Source organism: Podarcis liolepis, assembly GCF_965112155.1.
Source record: "Podarcis liolepis genome assembly, chromosome: 2".
Lineage (NCBI taxonomy): Eukaryota > Metazoa > Chordata > Lepidosauria > Squamata > Lacertidae > Podarcis > Podarcis liolepis.
Genome location: NC_139555.1, coordinates 116,991,881 through 117,013,942, shown reverse-complemented (window position 1 = coordinate 117,013,942; position 22,062 = coordinate 116,991,881). Strand labels below are relative to the sequence as shown.

At 47.9% G+C, this 22,062-nt stretch overlaps 1 protein-coding gene across 1 annotated transcript; it reads right to left on the bottom strand.

The window, feature by feature from the left end:
- Positions 1 to 579: 579 nt before the first annotated feature.
- On the bottom strand, positions 580 to 20,685 carry LOC310699275 (uncharacterized protein). Its single transcript, XM_083486897.1, has 7 exons — positions 20,507 to 20,685; positions 18,298 to 19,203; positions 17,146 to 17,275; positions 14,233 to 15,080; positions 5,741 to 6,502; positions 4,111 to 4,243; positions 580 to 3,373 (listed from the first exon to the last, which is right to left on the bottom strand). The coding sequence occupies exons 2-7, from the start codon at positions 19,021 to 19,023 to the stop codon at positions 2,559 to 2,561; spliced, it is 3,414 nt and encodes a 1,137-aa protein (XP_083343023.1). The 5' UTR covers positions 19,024 to 19,203; positions 20,507 to 20,685; the 3' UTR covers positions 580 to 2,558.
- Positions 20,686 to 22,062: the final 1,377 nt, after the last annotated feature.

Genomic DNA, 22,062 nt, shown 5'->3' with positions numbered 1-22,062 from the left:
CTCTGGCCCCACTCACCCCTGGCATGCGACTTCCTGATAAATTTACTCAGAAGGGAATTCAGCCCTCCAGCCGGAGAGAATTCCCGCCCTCTTGGGCTACAGCATCAACCAATGAGCAGAGGTACACTGACTTGGAATATGGGTGCTCCACTTTTCTGAAGTTTTTTTTCTGCTTTGGACTCTTTCTGCCAATCAATTCCTTTGCACGGTCCTGGAATCTAGGGCAGGGGTCAGCAAACTTTTTTAGCAGGGGGCCGGTCCACTGTCCTTCAGAGCTTGTGGAGGGCCAGATTATATTTTTTTGGGGGGGAATAATGAATGAATTCCTACGCCCAACTAATAACCCAGAGATGTATTTTAAATAAAAGGACACATTCTACTCATGTAAAAACATGCTGATTCCCGGACCATCTGCAGACCGGATTTAGAAGGCGATTGGGCCTGATCTGGCCCCCAGGCCTTAGTTTGCCTACCCACGATCTAGGGTTTAGAAAGGGAATACTAGAAAACTGCAACGTGGAGCTTGCCCAGATATTGATTCCATAAAAGCAGATGTGTTAATCCACCAACACAAGAAAAACAAAGAGGCAAACAAGTTTTATTGCAATGTGAGCAAACTTTTGAGAGTTAAGCTTTATAACCCGAGGTTTTTTTTTCTTTGTTTGTTGTGCCCTTTCCCAATTAAGTAAAACGTTGCTCATTTTTAAAGCATCTTCCTGGGGTTTTATTATTCCCTCCCCCATGTAACAGTGTCCCATTTTGCTTTTTTTTGGTGCTCATTCCTTCCTGGCAGCCATTGGCTGAGCCCCTGTGAGGTCACAGAGGGGGACTGACCAGCCACAGAACGTTGGCAATAATCAAACTTCTGCTGAGATGATGAACAGGATGGCGGCTGGGCTGTAAGAAAATTCTAGCTTGGGGCCAAGGGAACAGGAATGGTGTGAAGCTCTGGGGGGAAAGTGAGTTTTGGAGGCTGGGAAGGCAAAGCACAGAGGCCAGTCTAATCTGTTCAGTGTGTCAGTCTTCTTCAACCAGGCACCTTTGAGATGTTTTGGACTACAGCTGGGGCTGATGAGAGATGGGCAAAATCAAGCTGGTGAATGTTGTGGCGCATTAATCGCATGGAACCTTCTCGTGACCTGCATAGATTGTGTTTGTAATTATTTGGTATATGTAACTACAATCTGAAAACACTGGATTCTAGAAGATGGTTTGTTTAAAAAAACCAAATCATTTCCCACTAACCTTTTGAAGCTGTGCTCTGGCTTTTGATTTTTTTTTAATAAAAAACGAAAATCATTTTGAATGCAACACAAACAAATGGTCTGCGCCGGTTGCACCATGGGGGCAGCCTAGAGAATAATTGTGTGGGGTGCCTAAAGATTCCAAGGGTGCCCTTGACTACGTTAATACCTTGCCAAAACATAGCAGCTGGCTTGCAGAAGAATACGATGGCACCTTGGTTCCTGAACGGCTTTGCTCCCGAACAAATCGGCTCCCAAACACCGCAAACCCGGAAGTTTGTGAAAGTTTTTCGTGAGCTGAACATCCAATGTGGCTTCCGCTTGAGTGCAGGAAGCTCCTGCAGCCAATTGGAAACTGTGCCTTGGTTTTCAAACGGTTTCAGCAGTCGAATGGACTCCAGGAATGGATTAAGTTCAAGTACCAAAGTACCACTGTATCCCCTACCCAGGGCCTTCTGATGCTGAAACAAGACCCTCAGGGCCAAAAACTATGACTGTCAACTTTTGAAGCAGCCTGTTGGTGTACCTTTAAGACATGCTGTTCTGCAGCAAAGTCCACAGGACCACCGAGTTTAGCTGCCCACCTCCACCCACGTAAACCCTGGTCAGACCTGGGCTCCTCCAGGCAACCTGTTTCTTCAGCATTCATTCTATTTTGCTTGCAGAACGCTTACACGGAGGTCAGACTACGTCTGGCCTTTACTGAGCATTGGTTCTGCAGATGAATGCCCTACCTGGAGAGGCCGGAGATCGAACCTTAGACCTTCTGCATGTAAAAACAGATGCTCTACCTCTGAGTTTTGGTCTATTAAAGACTAAGTGAGATCCCAGTCCTTCTAAATGAGAGCTGCTTCAACAAAGGACGCTGCCTCATTCTGTGGCAGACCACTGGTCCATCGAGCTTAGCATCGTTGACGCTAATTGGAGATGTCAGAAATTGAACGCACATGCTCTGTCACTGGGATGCAGCCCTTCCCATATAGCCCAGAATACTTTTCATAGGATTGTAGAGTCAGAAGGGACCACATGGGTCATTTAGTCCAACCCCTGGCAATGCAAGAACCCTTTGCCCAACATGCAGTTCGAACCTACAGTTAAGAGTCTCTTGCCATATAGCCTGCCATTTGATGAGCTGCGAGTGATAGTTCTGTCCCAGTGTCATTCAGTCACAGCAGTTACAGAACTTCTTCTCAGTCCTACGCGTCCGCAGCCAGTTTCTATCACAGTTGGGAATTCTAAGGGTTTCCTCCTTGCTTTCCTTTTCCCCGGACAAAGAATGATTTCGAGCTCTGCACGGAGCTTCCCGGCCAACTCCTAAGCTTCTACAGGGCTCCCCTCTTGCCCAGATTCGCTGAGGTTTAGGAAAATCAGATACCCCAAGGTAGCTTTCCCTACACTGTTGATTTTTATGTGGCTCTTCCTGTGCGAGGTGAGGCCTGCCCTCTGGCTGAAGCGTTTCCCGCACTCGGCGCACTTGTAGGGCTTCTCCCCCGTGTGGATCCTCACGTGGGTCATAAGGTTACCCTTCTGGCTGAATGTTTTCCCGCAGTCCGAGCACTTGTACGGGTTCTCCCCCGAGTGGATTCTCTTGTGAGCAATGAGGTTCCACTTCCGGTTGAAGCTCCTCCCGCAGTCTGAGCATTTGTATGGGGTCTCCCCTCGGTGGATTCTCCGGTGCCCCGCCAGGTACCGCTTCTGGTTGAAACTCTTCCCACACTCGGAGCACTTATATCGCCTGTCCCCCACGTGGCTCCTCTCGTGGGGGACGAGGAGGCCTGGGCTCGGAGGAAAGGCCGAGGACTTGAACGGTTTCTCGTCCCCGGAGACTGCTTCCCGCTTAAGGACGCCTTGGCTCGGCCGGAAGCTTCCGTTGGTGTTGCTGTGCGGTTTCGCCTCCACACAATCTTGGGCTTTGGGTTCCTTCCCACGGAAGCCACCTTCCCAACAGGCTACAGCTCCACCCGTTCTACTTTCGGGGTCCTGTCTGCCTGCCAGCGCCTTCTGACCCAACGACACAGTTCCCTCCTCGTAATTCTGGAAGACCAAGCCGATTCTCATGGATGCATCGTGCGGCTCCACCTGGTCGGAGCCTTCCTGGTGATGAAGGTTATCTCCCACCTGCTCGTCGGCTGCAGAGATAAGAAGAGCTTATTATATAGAGGCAAAATGCTCAGGACTGCAATACCTCAAGGACCACCTCTTCCCATATGAACCGTCCCGGAGCCTGTGATTGTCAATTGAGGCCCTTATTCGTGTGCCTCTTCCAGGAGAGGTCCGGAGGGTGGCAACAGGAGAAGGGGCCTTTTCTGTGGTGGCTCCCTGTTTGTGGTGCGCTCTCCCTAGGGAGGTTCACCTGGTGCCTTCATTATGCATATTTAGGCACCAGGTAAAAACTTTCCTCTTCAGCCAGGACTTTGGCTGATTGACATCCGATGCCCTCTTAAATGTGTTATGGGAGTGGGGATTACATACCTACATACATACATAATTTTATTGCGGTCAAAAACCAGCTCAAAAAGCACAACTGGGACAGCTTTCACAAGAATAAAAAATACATTTAAAACATTGTACAACAACAGCTTGTAGATTAAAATCTGAGATAAATGCAGGGATTATTGGTTTGTTTTGTTGTTCTTTTTATAATGTATTTTGTGGTTTTTTATATCGTAATTTTACGTTGTGAACCGCCCTGAGATCTACAGATGAAGGGATGCCTAATAATAATAATAATAATAATAATACACTTCTTTTGCCGCTGGCACCACCCACCACTGGGATGCGGGTCTCAAGAGGTTGCCCAGGAGAGAGTTCAAACCCCCAGGCTGGAAAAGTTTTCCCACCCCCTGATCAGACCCTCCGTGTTCACCATTACTGAGTTGGTTTTCCTCCTTGCTCTGATCCTGCTTGGCTATTCTGCAGAGCTGCCTGTTCCAAGTGTCGGACAGGATCTGGTCCACTTCAGAGGAATTCACAGCCACCTCCGCAAAAGGTGCTGGCAGCTGAAAGAGAGCGGGGAGGCGGATGGACAGACATTAAGAACATGCATAAAAACCTAAGAACGCAGCTAGATACCAGGTCAGTGGCCCATCTAAGGCCAGCATCCTGTTGTCACCAGATGCCTGTGGGAAACCAGCAAGCAGGATTCGAACACAAGAGCCCTCTGCCTCTCCTCCTTACAACCGGCGGTACGTGAATAATCATGAAGTGATATTTAGAATTGTCACACCTTTGCTCCTTCGGCTGCACTGGTGTTTGTGGACACTGTTGAGGCCACATTTGGGAAAGCAAATATTTTATGTGTGGCACTTTCACCACCACAGCCTTTATTTGCCTGCCCACCCCCACTCCCTGGTGGCCATCAGGCTGTTAATAAATGAGATGGGGAACCAGATGCTGCTGCTAACCTACATTTTGCCTGTTATGTGTGAGTGTTACTATAATACAGCGGTACCTCGGGTTACATACGCTTCAGGTTACAGACTCCGCTAACCCAGAAATAGTACCTTGGGTTAAGAACTTTGCTTCAGGATGAGAACAGAAATTGTGCTCTGGCGGTGCGGCAGCAGCGGGAGGCCCCGTTAGCTAAAGTGGTGCTTCAGGTTAAGAACAGTTTCAGGTTAAGAACGGACCTCCGAAATGAATTAAGTACTTAACCCGAGGTACCACTGTAGTAATAATGGCAACACTAGAAGAGGGCCTTTTCTGTGGTGGCTCCCTGCTTGTGGAATGCTCTCCCCAGGGAGGCTCGCCAGGTGCCTTCCTTACATATCTTTAGGTGGCAGCAGGGGTGCCAACCTGAATAAAATATTGGTGGGGGGTGTCAGGTAAGCCCTGCTCCGCATAATTGATCATAAGACATGGCATACACACACCATTTGAATGGCAATGCCCATCAACTTTAGGGGGCCCAGACCCTTGAAATATTTTATGGGGGACCAAAAAGACCTTAGCTCCTAGACGTTGGCTCCTATGGGCACCAGACAAAAACATTTATCTCTCCCCAGGCCTATAGCTTTTAACTATCTATGGCCTTTATGCATGGGAGCGATGTTTCATTGTACAGTGGTACCTCGGGTTACATAAGCTTCAGGTTACATACGCTTCAGGTTACATACGCTTCAGGTTACAGACACTTCAGGTTACAGACTCTGCTAACCCAGAAATAGTACCTCGGGTTAAGAACTTTGCTTCAGGATGAGAACAGAAATCGTGCTCTGGTGGTGCGGCAGCAGCAGGAGGCCCCACTAGCTAAAGTGGTGCTTCAGGTTAAGAACAGTTTCAGGTTAAGAACGGACCTCCGGAACGAATTAAGTTCTTAACCCGAGGTACCCCTGTATTGCTTAAAATGCTGTAAGCTGCTTTGAGTTTCTACGGCAAAAAAGCAACCAATAAATTTAAGAAATAATAAGATAAAATCAAGCATCACACAAAGTGGATCGCCTCCAAACCCAACCCACACTCCTTCTTGCGATCTGCCCGCCATCGAGGCCTCTCACCTGCTGGCCGCATCTCTTGCCGTTTTGCCGCCCCATCAGGAAGCCTTCTGCCAGGGCCACTGCCTGGGCGCAGCTCTCCGGCTCGCTCTCGCGTACCCAGCTCTGCATCTCCAGGGGCAGGATGATCAGGAACTGCTCCAGGATCAGCAGCTCCAGGATCTGCTCCTTGCTGCGCCTCTCCGGTTTCAGCCACTGGCAGCACAGCTCCCGGAGCCTTTGGCAAACCTCGCGGGGCCCTTTGGCCTCCTGGTAGCAGAAGTGGCGGAAGCGCTGGCGCCGTGTCTCCGGCCGCAGGGCCCCCTCGCTCGCGGCCTCCTCCTTCACCTTCACGAAGGAGTCCAGGCTTCGGTAGACCTTCTGGGCTTCCCCGCCGAGGCCCGGCACAGCCTGGGTCACCCAGCCACCCTTCGGCCACTGCGCAGCATTGGCAACACCTTGGAATGAGGCCTGGATTTCCTTGGCCTCCTCCCCGGAGGCGGGTTGAGGCTGCGATCTGGAGTCTGGGGCCTGCACACTCTGCAAGAACTGCTGCCACTGGGTCCCCCAGTGCTGCTGCTGCAGCCCCTCTTCTGGCTCCCGCTTAATCTGTGGTGGGAGATCTTTGCTCACGAAGGTCCCGATGCTCCCCACATGGACCACTTGCGGGACTCTCTTTCCTTCCCCCTGCATCCCCTGCCACAATTTGGAGCCGGACGTGTCCTGCTCCTCCATTTTCAGAGGCTCTGGGGTGCCTGCAGCTAGGTGCGTTCCCCTGCTTCTCTTTCAAACTATTCCAGTCTCCCGCTTCCAACGCGGGACAGCCTCCGATGTCTTAACCCTCTAGAGATAAGGGGCTTCTCTTGGAGTCACAGTCAAGGGTCTCCCATCCGGTTCTCAAGTAGGAAGATGGGCTTCTCCTAAACAGAAAGAGAGACAAAGGCGGGGGGGGGGGGGAGAGGGAGAATAAGAATGGTAAATAGTAAGCCCCACAGGGCAGTGATAGCTGCAGAGCAAAAGAACATAAGAAGTGGATTTGTAAAGACTTTGTTTTTGTGGCTGAAGTGTTTGTAAAAGCCGAAAATCAAAAATTAAAATTAAAAAAGGAAAGAGAGTCCTGCTCTGGTTTACAACACATTAAAACACCAAATAAACCAATCCAGAGCAGGCATAGGCAAACTCCGGCCCTCCAGATGTTTGGGACTACAATTCCCATCATCCCTGACCACTGGTCCTGTTAGCTAGAGATGATGGGAATTGTAGTCCCAAACATCTGGAGGGCCGGCGTTTGCCTATGCCCGATCCAGAGTAAAACAAATCCAAGCTTCAAGGAAAGTATTTCAGATCCTTCTCTAAATGACATTCTGTTCTGCCCATATTTCTTTACCAACTTAATTTATAGATCTGCCCCATAGCAGAAGTTCCCCAGGAAGCCAGGATGTTGTTGTGATTAGAGCAGTGTTTCCCAAACTTAGGTTTCCAGCTGCTTTCGAACTACAGTTCCCATCGTCCCTGACCACTGGTCTTGCCAGCTAGGGATGATGGGAGTTAGTCCAAAAACAGCTGGAGACCAAAATTTGGGAGACGCTGGGTTAGAGTGTCGGAAAAGGACCTGGCAGATCAGCGTTCGAATCCCCACTCAGTCATGAAGCTCAATGGGTGACCTTGGGCCAGTCGCAGCCTCTTTACCTACCTCACAGAGTCGTTGTGAGGATCAACTGAGGGTGTGTGTGTGAACCATGTACTCCTTGGATAAAAAGGTGGGATATAAATGCAATAAACAAGCTCTTCTCCTTAAGAAAGCTGGGGGGGGGGGCAGTCAGATGGAGATGTCAGTCGTCAGTCTGGCACCCAGAGATCTCCACATAGTCATGACTGGACCTATGCCAGTAGCAAACTGTGTCAGGCAGCTGGCTAATTTCTAACACTGCTCACAATGCCTGCAGGTTTCAAGCAAGACCCTCTCCTCCATGAATTTGTCTAATCCTCTGTTGCAGCCCTCCAAGTGTCACTGTCTCCTAGACTCCAGCTCCCTATCCCACTGGTTTTCACGGGGGGCAAAATCTCGCCTTTGCAGGTTTCCACCATTAAAAAAAGTAAGATCATGGCCACTGGTCCCATCACCTCCTGGCAAATAGAAATGGAAGAAATGGAGGCAGTGAGAGATTTTACTTTCTTGGGCTCCGTGATCACTGCAGATGGTGACAGCAGCCACGAAATTAAAAGATGCCTGCTTCTTGGGAGGAAAGCAATGACAAACCTAGACAGCATCTTAAAAAGCAGAGACATCACCTTGCCAACAAAGGTCTGAATAGTTAAAGCTATGGTTTTCCCAGTAGTGATGTCTGTAAGCGAGAGCTGGACCATAAAGAAGACTGATCGCCGAAGAATGGATGCTTTTGAATTATGGTGCTGGAGGAGACTCTTGAGAGTCCCATGGACTGCAAGAAGATCAAACCTATCCATTCTTAAGGAAATCAGCCCTGAGTGCTCACTGGAAGGACAGATCCTGAAGCTGAGGCTCCAGTACTTTGGCCACCTCATCAGAAGAGAAGACTCCCTGGAAAAGACCCTGATGTTGGGAAAGATGGAGGGCCCAAGGAGAAGGGGACGACAGAGGACGAGATGGTTGGACAGTGTTCTCGAAGCTACCAGCATGAGTCTGACCAAACTGCAGGAGGCAGTGGAAGACAGGAGGGCCTGGCGTGCTCTGGTCCATGGGGTCACGAAGAGTCGGACACGACTAAACGACTAAACAACAACAACAACCCTTACTAGCAAGAAGCCACAGATGTGGAGGTCAGACCCAAACGAAATTGAAGTGTCAGGGTTTTGTGTTCCTCTCCCGCCCCTATTGTTGCATCTCTCAGCAGGCTGTTCTCCTCTCTCCCCCTCTCCCCTTGCAAAAGCGGTTTCGCCCCTTTGCAGCAGCTGCTGCTGTTCCTTTGTGCCCCCCTGGAAATTATTTCTCAGCTTTCAATGGCCACCCCCCCCCCCCACTTTTTGCACTCACCTCTCCTTGGCTGGCTTAGCAATGCAATCTGCGCTGTGCATGGCCCATGAATAAGGGCACACTTGATCCAGACTCACTCTCAGCAGCTGAGAAATTTATATTTTATTTCATTTTTTTAAAAAGCCAGTTTCCCACCAGGGCTCTCTTAGAAAGTGGGGTTTGTTGGGGGGGGGAGGAAGTGGCTTCGCAATTCCTGATATTTCCCTTCTGACATTGCCAGGCGCTGCTAGCAATCGTGGCTGCACTCGGTAGATTTAACCTTTTCCAAACAGGCCTGGGCTGCTTTTCTGTGAGCTTTCTCGGGCAAGAACACGGCTGGGGGATCCTGCGGGTCGTCAGATGTTGCTTGGACTACACCTCCCAGAATTCCCGGCCATTAGGCCATTCCTGCTGGAGGCTGATGGGAGTTGTAGTTCATTAACACCTGGAGGGTCACTGGAAAGAGCTGTTCTTGGACTTCTATCCCTCCCTGCATCTGTATCGGATTCGAAATTGTTTTTGGAGCTGAAAGCGTTTTTTACATATACATTTTTAATCATTGTAATGGCTTGGAAATAAAATTGTGCCATTGTTTTTATTGCTGATGCCAAACTGCGGGAGGCTGTGGAAGACAGGAGTGCCTGGCGTGCTCTGGTCCAGGGGGTCACGAAGAGTCGGACACGACTAAATGTCTAAACAACAACAACAACAACATTATTATTTACAGTGGTACCTCGGGTTAAGAACTTAATTCGTTCCGGAGGTCCATTCTTAGGGCCTCCCGCTGCTGCGCTCCTGGAGCACGATTTCTGTTCTCATCCTGAAGCAAAGTTCTTGACCCGAGGTACTATTTCTGGGTTAGCGGAGTCTGTAACCTGAAGCGTATGTAACCCAAGGTGCCACTGTATTATTATTTAGATTTCCCAACTTCATTTGGATGAATTTAAACCTGCTGCCACCCTGCAAAAGGAGTGTGTCCAAACTCCTGAGAAGACTATTCTGACAGAGCTACAGTTCTCAGGGTTTCCTGTGAAGAGATATTGTTACACCACTCTGAGAGTTGTAGTTCTGTGATGGGACTAGGACATCTCCTGGCAATTCCCAGCACCCTTAACAGCTCCCAAGATTATTTGGGGGGAAGACATGGCTGTTTCAAGTGACATCACAGTGCTTTAAACGTATGGTGTGAATGTGGCCTGTATCTTCTCTGCTACGCAGCATCTTAAATCATGACTCAAGTCATCAACTTTGCCTTCCCAAAATAATAATAATAATAATAATAATAATAATAATAATAATAATAATAATAATTTATTTATACCCCGGCCATCTGGCTGGGTTTCCCCAGTCACTCTGGGCGGCTTCCAACTGAATATTAAAAACAATACAGCATCAGACATTAAAAACATCCCTAAAGAGGGCTGCCTTCAGTTGTCTTTTGAAAGTAAAATAGTTGTTTATTGCCTTGACATCTGCTGGGAGGGCGTTCCACAGGGCAGGTGCCACTACCGAGAAGGCCCTCTGTCTGATTCCCTATAACCTTACTTCTCGCAATGAGGGGACCACCAGAAGGCGCTGGATCTCAGTGTCCGGGCTGAACGATGTGGGTGGAGACGCTCCTTCAGGTATACAGGACCGAGGCCGTTTAGGGCTTTAAAGGTCAGCACCAACACTTTGAATTGTGCTCGGAAACGTATAGGGAGCCAATGCAGATCTCTCAGAACCGGTGTTATGTGGTCCCGGCGGCCACTCCCAGTCACCAGTCTAGCTGCCGCATTCTGGATTAATTGCAGTTTCCGAGTCACCTTCAAAGGTAGCCCCACGTAGAACGCGTTGCAGTAGTCCAAGCGGGAGATAACCAGAGCATGCACCACTCTGGAAAGACAGTCTGCAGGCAGGTAGGGTCTTAGCCTGCGTACCAGGTGGAGCTGGTAGACAGCTGCCCTGGACACAGAATTAACCTGTGCCTCCATGGACAGCTGTGAGTCCAAAATGACTCCCAGGCTGCGCACCTGGTCCTTCAGCGGCACAGTTACCCCATACAGGACCAGGGAGTCCTTCACACCAGCCCCCCCACCCCCCAAGAACAGTATTTCCATATTGTCAGGATTCAACCTCAATCTATTAGCTGCCATCCATCCTCCAACCGCCTCCAAGCACTCACACAGGACCTTCACTGCCTTCACTGGTTCTGAGTTGAAAGAGAGGTAGAACTGGGTATCATCTGTATATTGATGGACACCGAGCCCAAACCCCCTGATGATCTCTCCCAGCAGCTTCATGTAGATGTTAAAAAGCATGAAGGGGAGGACGGAACCCCGAGGCACCCCACAAGTAAGGGCCCAGGGGTCTGAACACTCATCTCCCCCCCCCCCACTTTCTGGACATGGCCCAGGAGAAAGGAGCGGAACCACCGTATAACAGTGCCCCCAGCTCCTCTAGACGGTCCAGAAGGATGTTATGGTCGATGGTGTCAAAGGCCGCTGAGAGATCCAGCAGAACTAGGAAACAGCTCTCACCTTTGTCCCTAGCCCGCCGGAGATCATCAACCAGTGCGACCAAGGCAGTTTCAGTCCCATGATGAGGCCTGAATCCCGACTGGAAGGGATCCAAATGGTCCGCATCCTCCAGGCATGCTTGGAGTTGTTTGGCAACCACCCGCTCAATCACCTTGCCCAAGAATGGTAAATTTGAGACTGGGCAATAGTTGGCCAAATTGGCTGGGTCTAAAGATGATTTTTTTAAGAAGCGGTTTAATGACCGCCTCTTTCAGCGGGTCTGGGAAGGCTCCCTCACAGAGGGAAGCATTCACCACCCCGCAGAGCCCATCGCCCAGCCCTTCCCGGCTTGCTTTTATCAGCCAGGATGGGCAAGGATCAAGGAGACAGGTGGTCAGTTTCTCTTGTACAAGCAGCCTGTCCACATCCTCGGAGGTAACAGATTGGAATTGATCCCACGCAATTTGACTAGACAGGACTCTAGCACTCTCCCGCCCTGGCCCTGCTCACACGGGGGAGTCTACCTCTTCCCGAATCTGAGCGACTTTATCTGCAAAAAACTTTGCAAAAGCATTGCAGCAGATCTTAGGGCCCCTACCAGGCCCCGGTGGTGCAGGTGGTTCTGATAGGTTGCGAACCACCTGGAAAAGTCTCCTGCTGCTGTTTTCTGCAGATGCAATGGAGGTGGCGAAGAAGGCCCTCTTCGCCGTCGCCATTGCCACTTGGTAGACTCGACGTTGAGCTCTAACCCATGTCCGGTCTGATTCAGAATGAGTTTTCCGCCACCGGCGCTCTAGCCGTCTCAGCGATTGTTTCATCGCCCTCAGCTCCAGGGAAAACCACGGGGCTGTCTGGGCTCCATACAAACGGAGAGGGCACTTCGGAGCCAGACAGTCAAATCCCTGGTTAACTCCACATTCCAACGGGCCACCAGGGAATCAGCTGAAAGGCCACCAACGTGGGATAAAACATCCCCTACCACTCTCTGGAAGCGAACTGGATCCATTAAGTGGCGGGGGCGGACCATCCGAATCGGTCCCACCTCCCTGCAGAGGGGAAGGGTCGCAGAGAAGTCCAGAGAGCACTTACACACGTTTCCTTCTGTGTGGGATCATTCTTGTGGGGTGAGGCTCTGGCTTTGCTGAATCCATTCTCTTCTTCCTATGCCCCCATGCTGCCTGAGTTTGGGTGGGTGGGTGGGAAAGACGGGGTCTTTTTGAGAGTGGCACCATTTGCTGTGGAATGCCCTCCCAAGAGAAACAGATGTAGCTATGCCACTGCTCACTGTCCATCACACAGGCTTTTTCAGAACATTTTGGAGATGGCCAATAGCATGCACTGCTTTTGCTCACCGATGTGGAGGGGTTGACTGCTGCATAGTTATTTCTGTAAGACTAGTTTTATTTTAAAAGCTTTAATTGTTGAAAATTACTTCTTTTAGTTGCCTTAATTTCCACACCCCCCCCCCAGGAAAGGCATTTCTTTATATATCCTAAATATATAAAATAAAATTTACTGACGCTTTCAAGGCACAAGCTGCGCAACCAGTGTTATAACCTTTTCCCAGTCCTGTGTGGATTTTTTTTGGGGGGAGGGGGAAGAATTTTTACTTGATTTTACTAATTCATTCACATTCAAAATCACAGATAATAAAAAATACACAAGATTCTTCCAAATCTCAAGACCTCCCCACTCCCCTCTGTGGGTTCTTTAGTTAGCTTTTTCAATTGTATACTATAAGTCCTCCTAATTTTCAGCCCTCCATTGTATCCAAAGTCTATATAACATTACAAGAGTTATTTAAGACCTGCCAAAGTGTTCAAGTGTTTACAGTGGTCTGTCAAGTATAGTATAATTTTCTCCCATTCTTTGTTGAAGTTGTGATCCTCCTGGTTTCTGATTTTCCCCGTCATTTTTGCCATCTCTGCATAAGCCAATATTTTGCTCTGCCAGTCCACTCTGGTAGGACCTTGCTTTCTTTCCAACCTCGGGCAAGCAGCATTCTTGCCGCTGTTGTAGCATACATAAACAGTGTTATCAGTATCTCTGCACCCACAATTCCTAACAAAAAGGCTTCTGGGTTTTTTTAACAAACGTTATTTTAAACTTTTTTTCAGTTCATTGTATATCATTTCCCAGAATTCATTTATTACTTTACAGTTCCACCACATATGGTAAAAGGTGCCTAACTTTTCTTTACATTTCTAGCAAATATTTGAGCTTGTCATATACATTGCTGCTAATTTACTTGGAGTTAAATACCAGTGGTACATCATTTTCATAGTTTTCTTTTAATGTATAATACACTGTAAATTTCAAATTCTTTCTACGTAGTTTTTCCCATGTTGAAAGCTGTGTGTTGTATCCAAAATCCCTTGCCCAGTTTAACTTTTTCATCTTTAGTAAACCATTCCAATAACAATTTATACATTTTAGAGAGTAATTTCACATTATTCTCCAACAATACTCTCTCAGACTTCGATATTTCATTAGAAAATCCCTTTCTTTTATCTGTTTTAAAAACATCTCTTTAACTGGTGATACTGTTACCAATCCGTTAAAAGATCTCTTATATCCTCAATTTTTTCAATTTCAACGGGTGCTCTTCTTCTACTAATAATCCCTTATATGTTGCCCAACCCTTTCTCATATTCAATTTTTTCACATAAATCGCTTCTAGTGGGGAGAGCCACCATAGTGTCTTCTGCTCCAAGAGATTTTTGTATTTTTCTCATACGACATATAGTGACTTTCTTACTAAGTGGTTCAGGAAATCTCTGTGTACTTTGACTTTTTCATACCATAAATATGAATGCAACCAAATCTATTATTGTGACCCTCCAAATCTAAAATATCTGTATTTTGTAGTGGTATCCATTCTCGGGGCCAGCAAAGGCAGGACACCTCATAATATAACCTTAAATCTGGCAGGGAAAAGCCACCTCTATCCTTAGAATCTATTAATGATTTGTGTTTTATTCTTGGCTTCTTCCCCTGCCAGATAAATTTTGAAATATCTACTGTACTGTGTGGATTTTATCGTGTGCACAAAGGTCTGACTTCCGAATGAATGTTTTCCCACAGAGGGTGCACTTGTATGGCTTCTCCCTCATGTGTATTATCTCGTGTTTTGCAAGTTTGGACTTTATAGGGAAGCTTTTCCCGCATTGCAGGCACTCATACGGCTTCTCCCCTCTGTGCTTCCTCACGTGGTTGTTAAGGTAACGCTTTTTGTCGAAGCTCTTCCCGCAGTCTGAGCACTTGTACGGTGTCTCCAGTGTGTGCAGCCTGACGTGTTCCTGGAAGACTGAACAATTGTCAAAGTTTTTGCCGCAGTGAGAGCACGTGTACAGAGATTCTCCTGTGTGGAGTCTCATGTGCTGCATAGAGCCTGAACTGCAACTGAAGTTTTTCCCACCGTTAGAGTAATTATATGTGTTCCACAATCCTGTGTGGGTTCTCTCATGTGCAAGAAGGCCCTGCGTCTTGATGAAACTGTTTCCACAATAGAATGACAGGTACGGCTTCTCTCTGATGTGAATGCTCTGCTGTACCATAAGGTCTGAGCTCCGTTCAAAGTCTCTTCGACAGTCAGATGATGCTTTTTGTACCTCACTACACTCTATTATTTGTGAGTCAGCGGATTCTCTCTCCTCTCTGCTAACTTCTGCATAGAAAGTGGATTTTTTCACCAGACCACTCTCATAGCTTCTTTCTTCATCATTCAACAACCCTGGCTGATTCTCAAACATTATTCGCTTTTGATGGTCATGGAAATCCTCCTCTCTTGCCAAACAGGCATTGTTTGCTTCTCCTTGCACAGAACCTTCCTGGTGGAGGGTATTTGTCTCATTTTCCAATACCTGCTCATTACCTGTAGGAATAAAAAAACCCCAGAGAATCTTATCTGTTCTGGAGTGATTATTCCAAACAGAAAATCAACAGAGTTTAGTATCAGAGCTGTTGCAGGCAGAATATGTGAGAATATTCTCTTTCCCCCTCATAATACGAGAATTAAAGTCTTCCACTGAAACTGTGTAGTCGTAGCTTCAGCGCAGACAATAGAAAGCACTTCTAATTAAATTTTAAAACTACTAGACAAGGCAATGGCTGCTGGCTTAGTTGATGGGAGTTTTTTACGGATTAGAGAAATTAGAAGAAGAAGAAGAGTTTGGATTTGATATCCCGCCTTTCACTCCCTTTAAGGAGTCTCAAAGCGGCTAACAATCTCCTTTCCCTTCCTCCCCCACAACAAACACTTTGTGAGGTGAGTGGGGCTGAGAGACTTCCGAGAAGTGTGACTGGCCCAAGGTCACCCAGCAGCTGCATGTGGAGGAGTGGAGATGCGAACCTGGTTCCCCAGATTACGAGTCTATCGCTCTTAACCACTACACCACACTGGCTTTACACCACACTGGAAAACTGGTCAGTCATGTTGTACTGGATCTCTCTAGTCAAATATTGTTCAGCTATGAATATCAGATGCTAGAGTAAAAAAACAACAACCCAGAAAATAGAGGGCTGAGGCCTCTAAGCCCAGCTTGAGTAAAGGTTACAGCTTTTAGAACTTTTTAGTTTAGAAGAAAGAGGAGTAAGGGATGTGATTGTGATATGGAGAAAGTGACATTTTCCACCTTATCTCATTGCAGTGGTCAGGTGGGATTACTATGAGGAATTATGAAATATGGAGCAAGCCTTTTGCGTCAGCAATGAAAGCACTGCATTGACTAGGTTTGATTCATTGACAATAATTTCTGATCAAATCCCACAAGCCTCTGCATCTCTGCCCATTTTCACTACTGATCATTTTCTATGCCGGGCATCCTCAGTACATAAAGATAGTAGGTTACTTTGATGTAGTTTGTTAATCTTCAGATAGATCTCAAGGGCCAGGAAGAGAGTTCACAAAGAGATGGTAAATACTGCCATCTTGCCTCTCCTGTTTACTCCTGTTTATGACCTCCGGGGTTTCCTAAAAGCATTCCTCCTTGCTTCCTCTTTTATTTACTCTGAATTACATATGCATGCTCAAGTAGGAAATAGTTTCTTTGTTGTTAAAAGAATTTCTCTCATCTGACTTTGTCCCATGTGGGGTTTTTTGAAATGCTTAGAGGAAATCTGACTGGTTCTTACAAACACTGTGTAAAAAGTCCTTTTGTGAATAAAACGACCTGGGCCGAGGGGTGGAGAGAATTATTATTGGCACTCCTCCCAGAGTCTTGCTGGTCAAGCCTTGCGTGTATTTTATTAATCAGAGTCCAATCCTTCCTTGCTTTGGGAACACTACATCTCATAATATTAGAACCTGGAGCCATCCAATGGAATTGAACAAGGGCTTGTGGCAGTGAGGGGTTTGTGTGACAGGGGCAGCACTGTGGTGAGGGAGAACTGTGGACAGGGGTGCCAACTTTAATAAAATATTGGGGGGGGGGGCGGTCAGGTAAGCCCCACCCCACATAATAGATCACATGATGCAGTGCACTTACTCTATTTGAATGGCAACACCCATCAACTTGGGGTAGAGACACCCCTCGAATATTTTATTGGGAGACCGGAGGGATCTCATCCCCTAGGAGTTGGCTCCTATGTGGAGGTTTGGTGAGGAGGAGCTTGGGGTGGGAGGTTTTGGCATGGAGTGAGCTAAAGTGGGGGGGTAGGGGGGTGAGCAGAACTTAGCATGAGTGTCAGCCCCTAGAAGTAGCAGCAGTAGCAGCAATGATAGGATTGTTGGCACCCATCTGTCTTGGGAGGCAATGGAGGAGTTTGCATTGAGAGGTGAAGTCAACCTGTTGGAAGTTGCAGCGGCTGCTGTGGCTGTAGGGACCGATGCGGGATAATGATAATAATAACAATGACAGACAAGTGCATGTTTGCCGGGGGGGGGGGAGGAGTGAGAGGAGAAACCGCCTCATGAAAACCTGAGCATGGTGAATCCTTGCTCGACAATCTCGTCACTTCACTCGGCCTGTCTGCGGCTTCTCTGAAGACCTGCCCAGCCCAGGTGTCCCGTGGCAGAAGCTGGCCCGTCTCAGAAGGATCCGCAGCCATCACTGCAAAAGGCACAGGTGCCTGAAACAGCAGTGAGGAAGATCATGAGCCTGAAGTTGGATAAGAAGCAATGGTCTGAAGGAACCCAACATGACATATACTTTCTGGCTACCAAGATCTGGGCTAGAGCAAATCCCTCCAAATACATTAATTTCCATGGGTTACTTAAGACCCAGACACTTGAAATAGCAAATTACTGTATTGGCTCCAATATAAGCCGCACCTGTGAGTAAGCCGCACCTTTAAAATTCAGCAGCTTAGAGGCGGCTTGAGAGCAGCGGATGGGACGTGCCACGTTGTCCCCGGGCTGCTCTTGGGAGGGGAGCTGGGCAGCTTTGCCAGCAGCCTCTGCCCCAACCCCCCTTCATTCCAACGGCTCGGGGGAGACTTGGGAGCGGTGGGCGGGTTGGGTGCTGTTGTCCTGCGCTCCTGGGCTGCTTCGGGGGGTGGGGGGACTGCGCCACTTTGCTGGCAGGAAAAGTCGTGAATATAAGCCGCACTTGACTTTCACGATCAGACTTTGGGGGGAAAGTGCGGCTTATATTCGGGCCAATACGGTAACCAGTAGAAATCCATTTCAGCACCATATATATCATAGACACCATATGCCAGCGAAAAACTGGATGTGTCTAGCAGTCTGGATACTTATCCCCCCCTCCCACCCCACAGGCGAAATTTGACAGGTAGGCGGGGCTGCCCACCTGTCAATCCCCGACATCACAGTGACATGATGAGGCGCCCGCACATGCAGCCATGTGCAAGTTCTAACAACCAGGTGATCGTCATTTGCAAACACTCACCATTAGCTGACCATAGGCCCAATGGAGTCCTGGAAGGTCTAAATCAGGCACCCCCAAACCTGGCCCTCCAGATGTTTTGGGACTACAATTCCCATCATCCCTGACCACTGGTCCTGTTAGCTAGGGATGATGGGAGTTGTAGTCCCAAAATATCTGGAGGACCGAGTTTGGGGGTGCCTGGTCTAAATGAACCGGCCAGAGAGGGCTTCCCCACTGATGCTGTACACCTTCAGAATTTCTCACCTTCTGTTCCAGACCCTCCACCTCGTCCTGCTCCAAGAGGAATCCCTCTGCCAGGGCCACCGCCTGGGCACAGGTCTCTGGCTTTCGCTCCCTGACCCAGCTCTGCATGTCTCCCGGTAGGATGCTCAGGAGCTGCTCCAAGATCAGCAACTCCAGAATCTCATCCTTCGTGTGCCTCTCTATTTTCAGCCACTGGCCACAAAGCTCTCGGAGCCGGCCATAAACGCCTCTCGGACCCTCCGCCTCCCGATAGCGGAGTTGCCTGAAGTGCTGCCGCTGCTTCTCCCTCGCAATGGCCTCCCCTTCCAAGATGGCCGCCTTCACCTTCCTGTAGTCTCCCTTGTCCTGGGCACTGAGGCCGCTGAAGGCCTGCTCAGGCTCTCCGCTGAGAGCCGGTAGGAGGAGGGCCACCCACTTGTCCCGAGGCCACTGGCAGGCCGAGGCTACTTGCTCAAAGGAGGCCAGGAAGGCCTTAGCATCCTCCCATGGGGAGGGCTCCTCAGATATCTGTAGGTTCCTGCATCCTGAGTTGGGAGCCTGCAGCATCTTCAGAAACTCCTGCAACTGGGCTTCCCAGCGCTCCAGCGCCCCTTCTTCCGGCTCACGTTTTATATAATGGGAAGGTGTCCCAATAAGGAACTGCCCCGTGCCCCTGTGATGTGGGGCTTTTGCTACACCTTCCATTTCTTCCCATGCTTTGGAGCCTGTCACGTTCCGCATGTCCATTTTGAGAACTGGACTGCCCCTTCCTCCTCCTCCTCCTCCTCTCGCTTTCTGTCCCGTCTCTTGTCAAAAATGGAGGCGGTCCAAGACCCCCAAGGGGGTCTGCAAAATCAGTAGAAGTGGTTTATTTCTAAGCGACGACCAGAAATTCTCAAGCCAAGCCAGAGAGGGAGGCTCCTCCTCCTAACAGCAAGAAACAAAAAAATAAGTGAGAGGAAACAGTGCTGATTTTATTTGTTGCTTGTTACTTTGTCAATGTTGTTAATATTGTTTTATAGACTGCTGACTGCTGTAGTATTTTGTGAATCCTATAAGACTTTTGCTGTAATTGTGCTGTTTTCTTCAGGTGGTGGTGCTGTTAATAGTGTTTTATATATTGTAATTGTTTTACTGATTATTTGTAATTCTTTTGCTGGTGGTTTGTTACTCATTCTATATGGCACGTATTTGTGATATTCTGTTGTGTTATTGTTACTTATCTATCCATGGGATAGCACAGCATGAGACTCTTAAATCTCAGGGTTGTGGGTTCAAGCTCCACAATGGGCAAAAAGATTCGGGTTGGGCTACATGACCCTCGTGGTGCCTTCCAACTCTAATTCTATTGTTCGTAAGCTGCTTTGTGATTCATTTGAATGAAAAGTGGAATAGAATTATAACAAATGAAATCAATTGAAGAGGAGGAGAACCTGGCTATAGCACTGAGACTGACCTGAATGTGGCCCAGGATTAGACAAATTCATGGAGGTAAAGGCTGGAAATCAGCCCTGATTGCTCACTGGAAGGACAGATCCTGAAGCTGAGGCTCCAATACTTTGGCCACCTCATGAGAAGAGAAGACTCCCTGGGAAAGACCCTGATGTTGGGAAAGATGGAGGGCACAAGGAGAAGGGGAGGACAGAGGACGAGATGGTTGGACAGTGTTCTCAAAGCTACAAACATGAGTTTGTCCAAACTGCGGGAGGCAGTGGAAGACAGGAGGGCCTGGCATGCTCTGGTCCAGGGGGTCACGAAGAGTCGGACACGACTAAACAACAACAAAGGCTACTGGTGGCTACAAGCTATGAGGACCATTCTCTGCCTCCGTGCCCAGAGGCAAGAATGCTGGGGAGAGTGGCTCATGAAGGCTTTCCAAGAGGCATCTGACTGGTCGCAGGGTGTGGACTAGATGGGCCACTGCTCTGATCCAGAAGGGCTACTCTTGTGTTCCATAGAACCTCCAAGTCCAGAAGCAAGCTACCTTTGAGATCCTGATGAAGAACAGCTTAGCTTTTAAAGGTGAACTGGCTTTTAGCTTACTCTGCCCACCTTCAGCTCAACGTCCACATTCATTATTATTATTATTTTTTGAAGCAGGGTTTCTCCTACTTTATCTGCAATTTCTTTTTTTCCTCTGCAGCACTCTGGAACTAATAATAATAGTAATAATAATAATAATAATAATAATAATAATAATAATAATAATAATAATAATAATACAACTCACCTCTCCCTATAAGCTAAGCAGTGCACCACCAATTTGCCTGAGCAGCACCTGCTGCAGTTCCACAGTGCTTTGACAAAGAAGGGAGGAGGAGGAAATTTCAAAAGTCAGATTCCCACCAGGAAGAGGAGGGAAGAAAGGGCACCGGAAATGATGTCGCCCAGCACGTTTCTTCCATAACAAAGAAAAAGGATTCCTTCTTCCCTTCCTCGCCTCCCCCACAATTTCCTTTCTAGGGCTCAGACCAGAACTCGATAGGTTTAACCCATTGGGCGCATCTCTCAACTTTTTTAAAAAAATGCCCCTCTGTGATTTGCTACAGAACTGGATTATGTTTTGCTATGAAAAGCTGTGCCCAGGGCTACATACATACCATGCATTTAAGACACATTTAAAGCACATTCAACACACACACCCAATCCTGGGAGCTGTAGTTTACCCTTTCATGGAGCTACAATTCCCAGCACCCTTAGCAAACTACAGTTCCCATGATTCTTTGGGGGGGTTGACCTAGGAAGCTGGGGCAGGAGATGGGTGAAAGAGGAGCTTTCAAACAGAGGGAACCAAATTATCCTCCAGCTCCTCTGCACTAGAGCCCTCTGCTGGTCCAGCTCAGGGAAAGGCCCTCTCATTACTGCAGGATGACTTCTTGTTTATTTATTTCCTAGATCCATAAATTTGCAAGGGACCGTGAGGGTCATCTAGTCCAACCCTCTGCAATGCAGGAATCTTTAACCCAATATGGGGCTTGAACCCACAGCCCAGAGATAAAGTCTCATGGTCTACCGACTGAGCTATCCGTTTGTTCTCCCACATCTTAAGGACCACATTCAAAACCATACATTTAAAGCACAATAACCCCACTTTAAATGGCCAAGTCTTTGCCCGCAAAGAATGATGGGAACTGTAGTTTTCTTCAGGGTTCTGAATTCACCTCAGAGAATTATAATTCCCAGAGCAGTTTAACAACCAAACTCCAAACAACCAGGGAAACTGTAGCTCTGTGAGGGGAATAGGGGGTCTCCTAGCAAACTCTCAGTGTCTTTAGCAAACAACAGTTCCCAGTATTTTTTTGACTCTTTAAAGTGGCAACATAGTGCTTTAAATGTGTAGTGTGGAGCCAGATATCATCTAAAGGACCAGAGATCTCTCATCCTTCAGGATAACTTCAGAAAGGGGACTTGCCGCCAAAGTGGGAAGATTGCGAATTAAAACTATACTGCCAAGCCCTAAGAAAAAATGCTAAAATTATCCATTTCCCCCAACCTATTACTTATTATGGATTTATTCAAAATAAAAAAATTTCTTCCAGTAGCACCTTAAAGACCAACTGAGTTAGTTCTAGGTATGAGCTTTCGTGTGCATGCACACTTCTTCAGATACACTGAAACAGAAGTTGCCAGATCCTTCTATATAGTGAGAAGGTGGGGAGGGGTATTACTCAGAAGGGTGGTGGGAATGGGAGATAGGCAGAAAATTCCCATTCCCACCACCCTTCTGAGTAATACCCCTCCCCACCTTCTCACTATATAGAAGGATCTGGCAACTTCTGTTTCAGT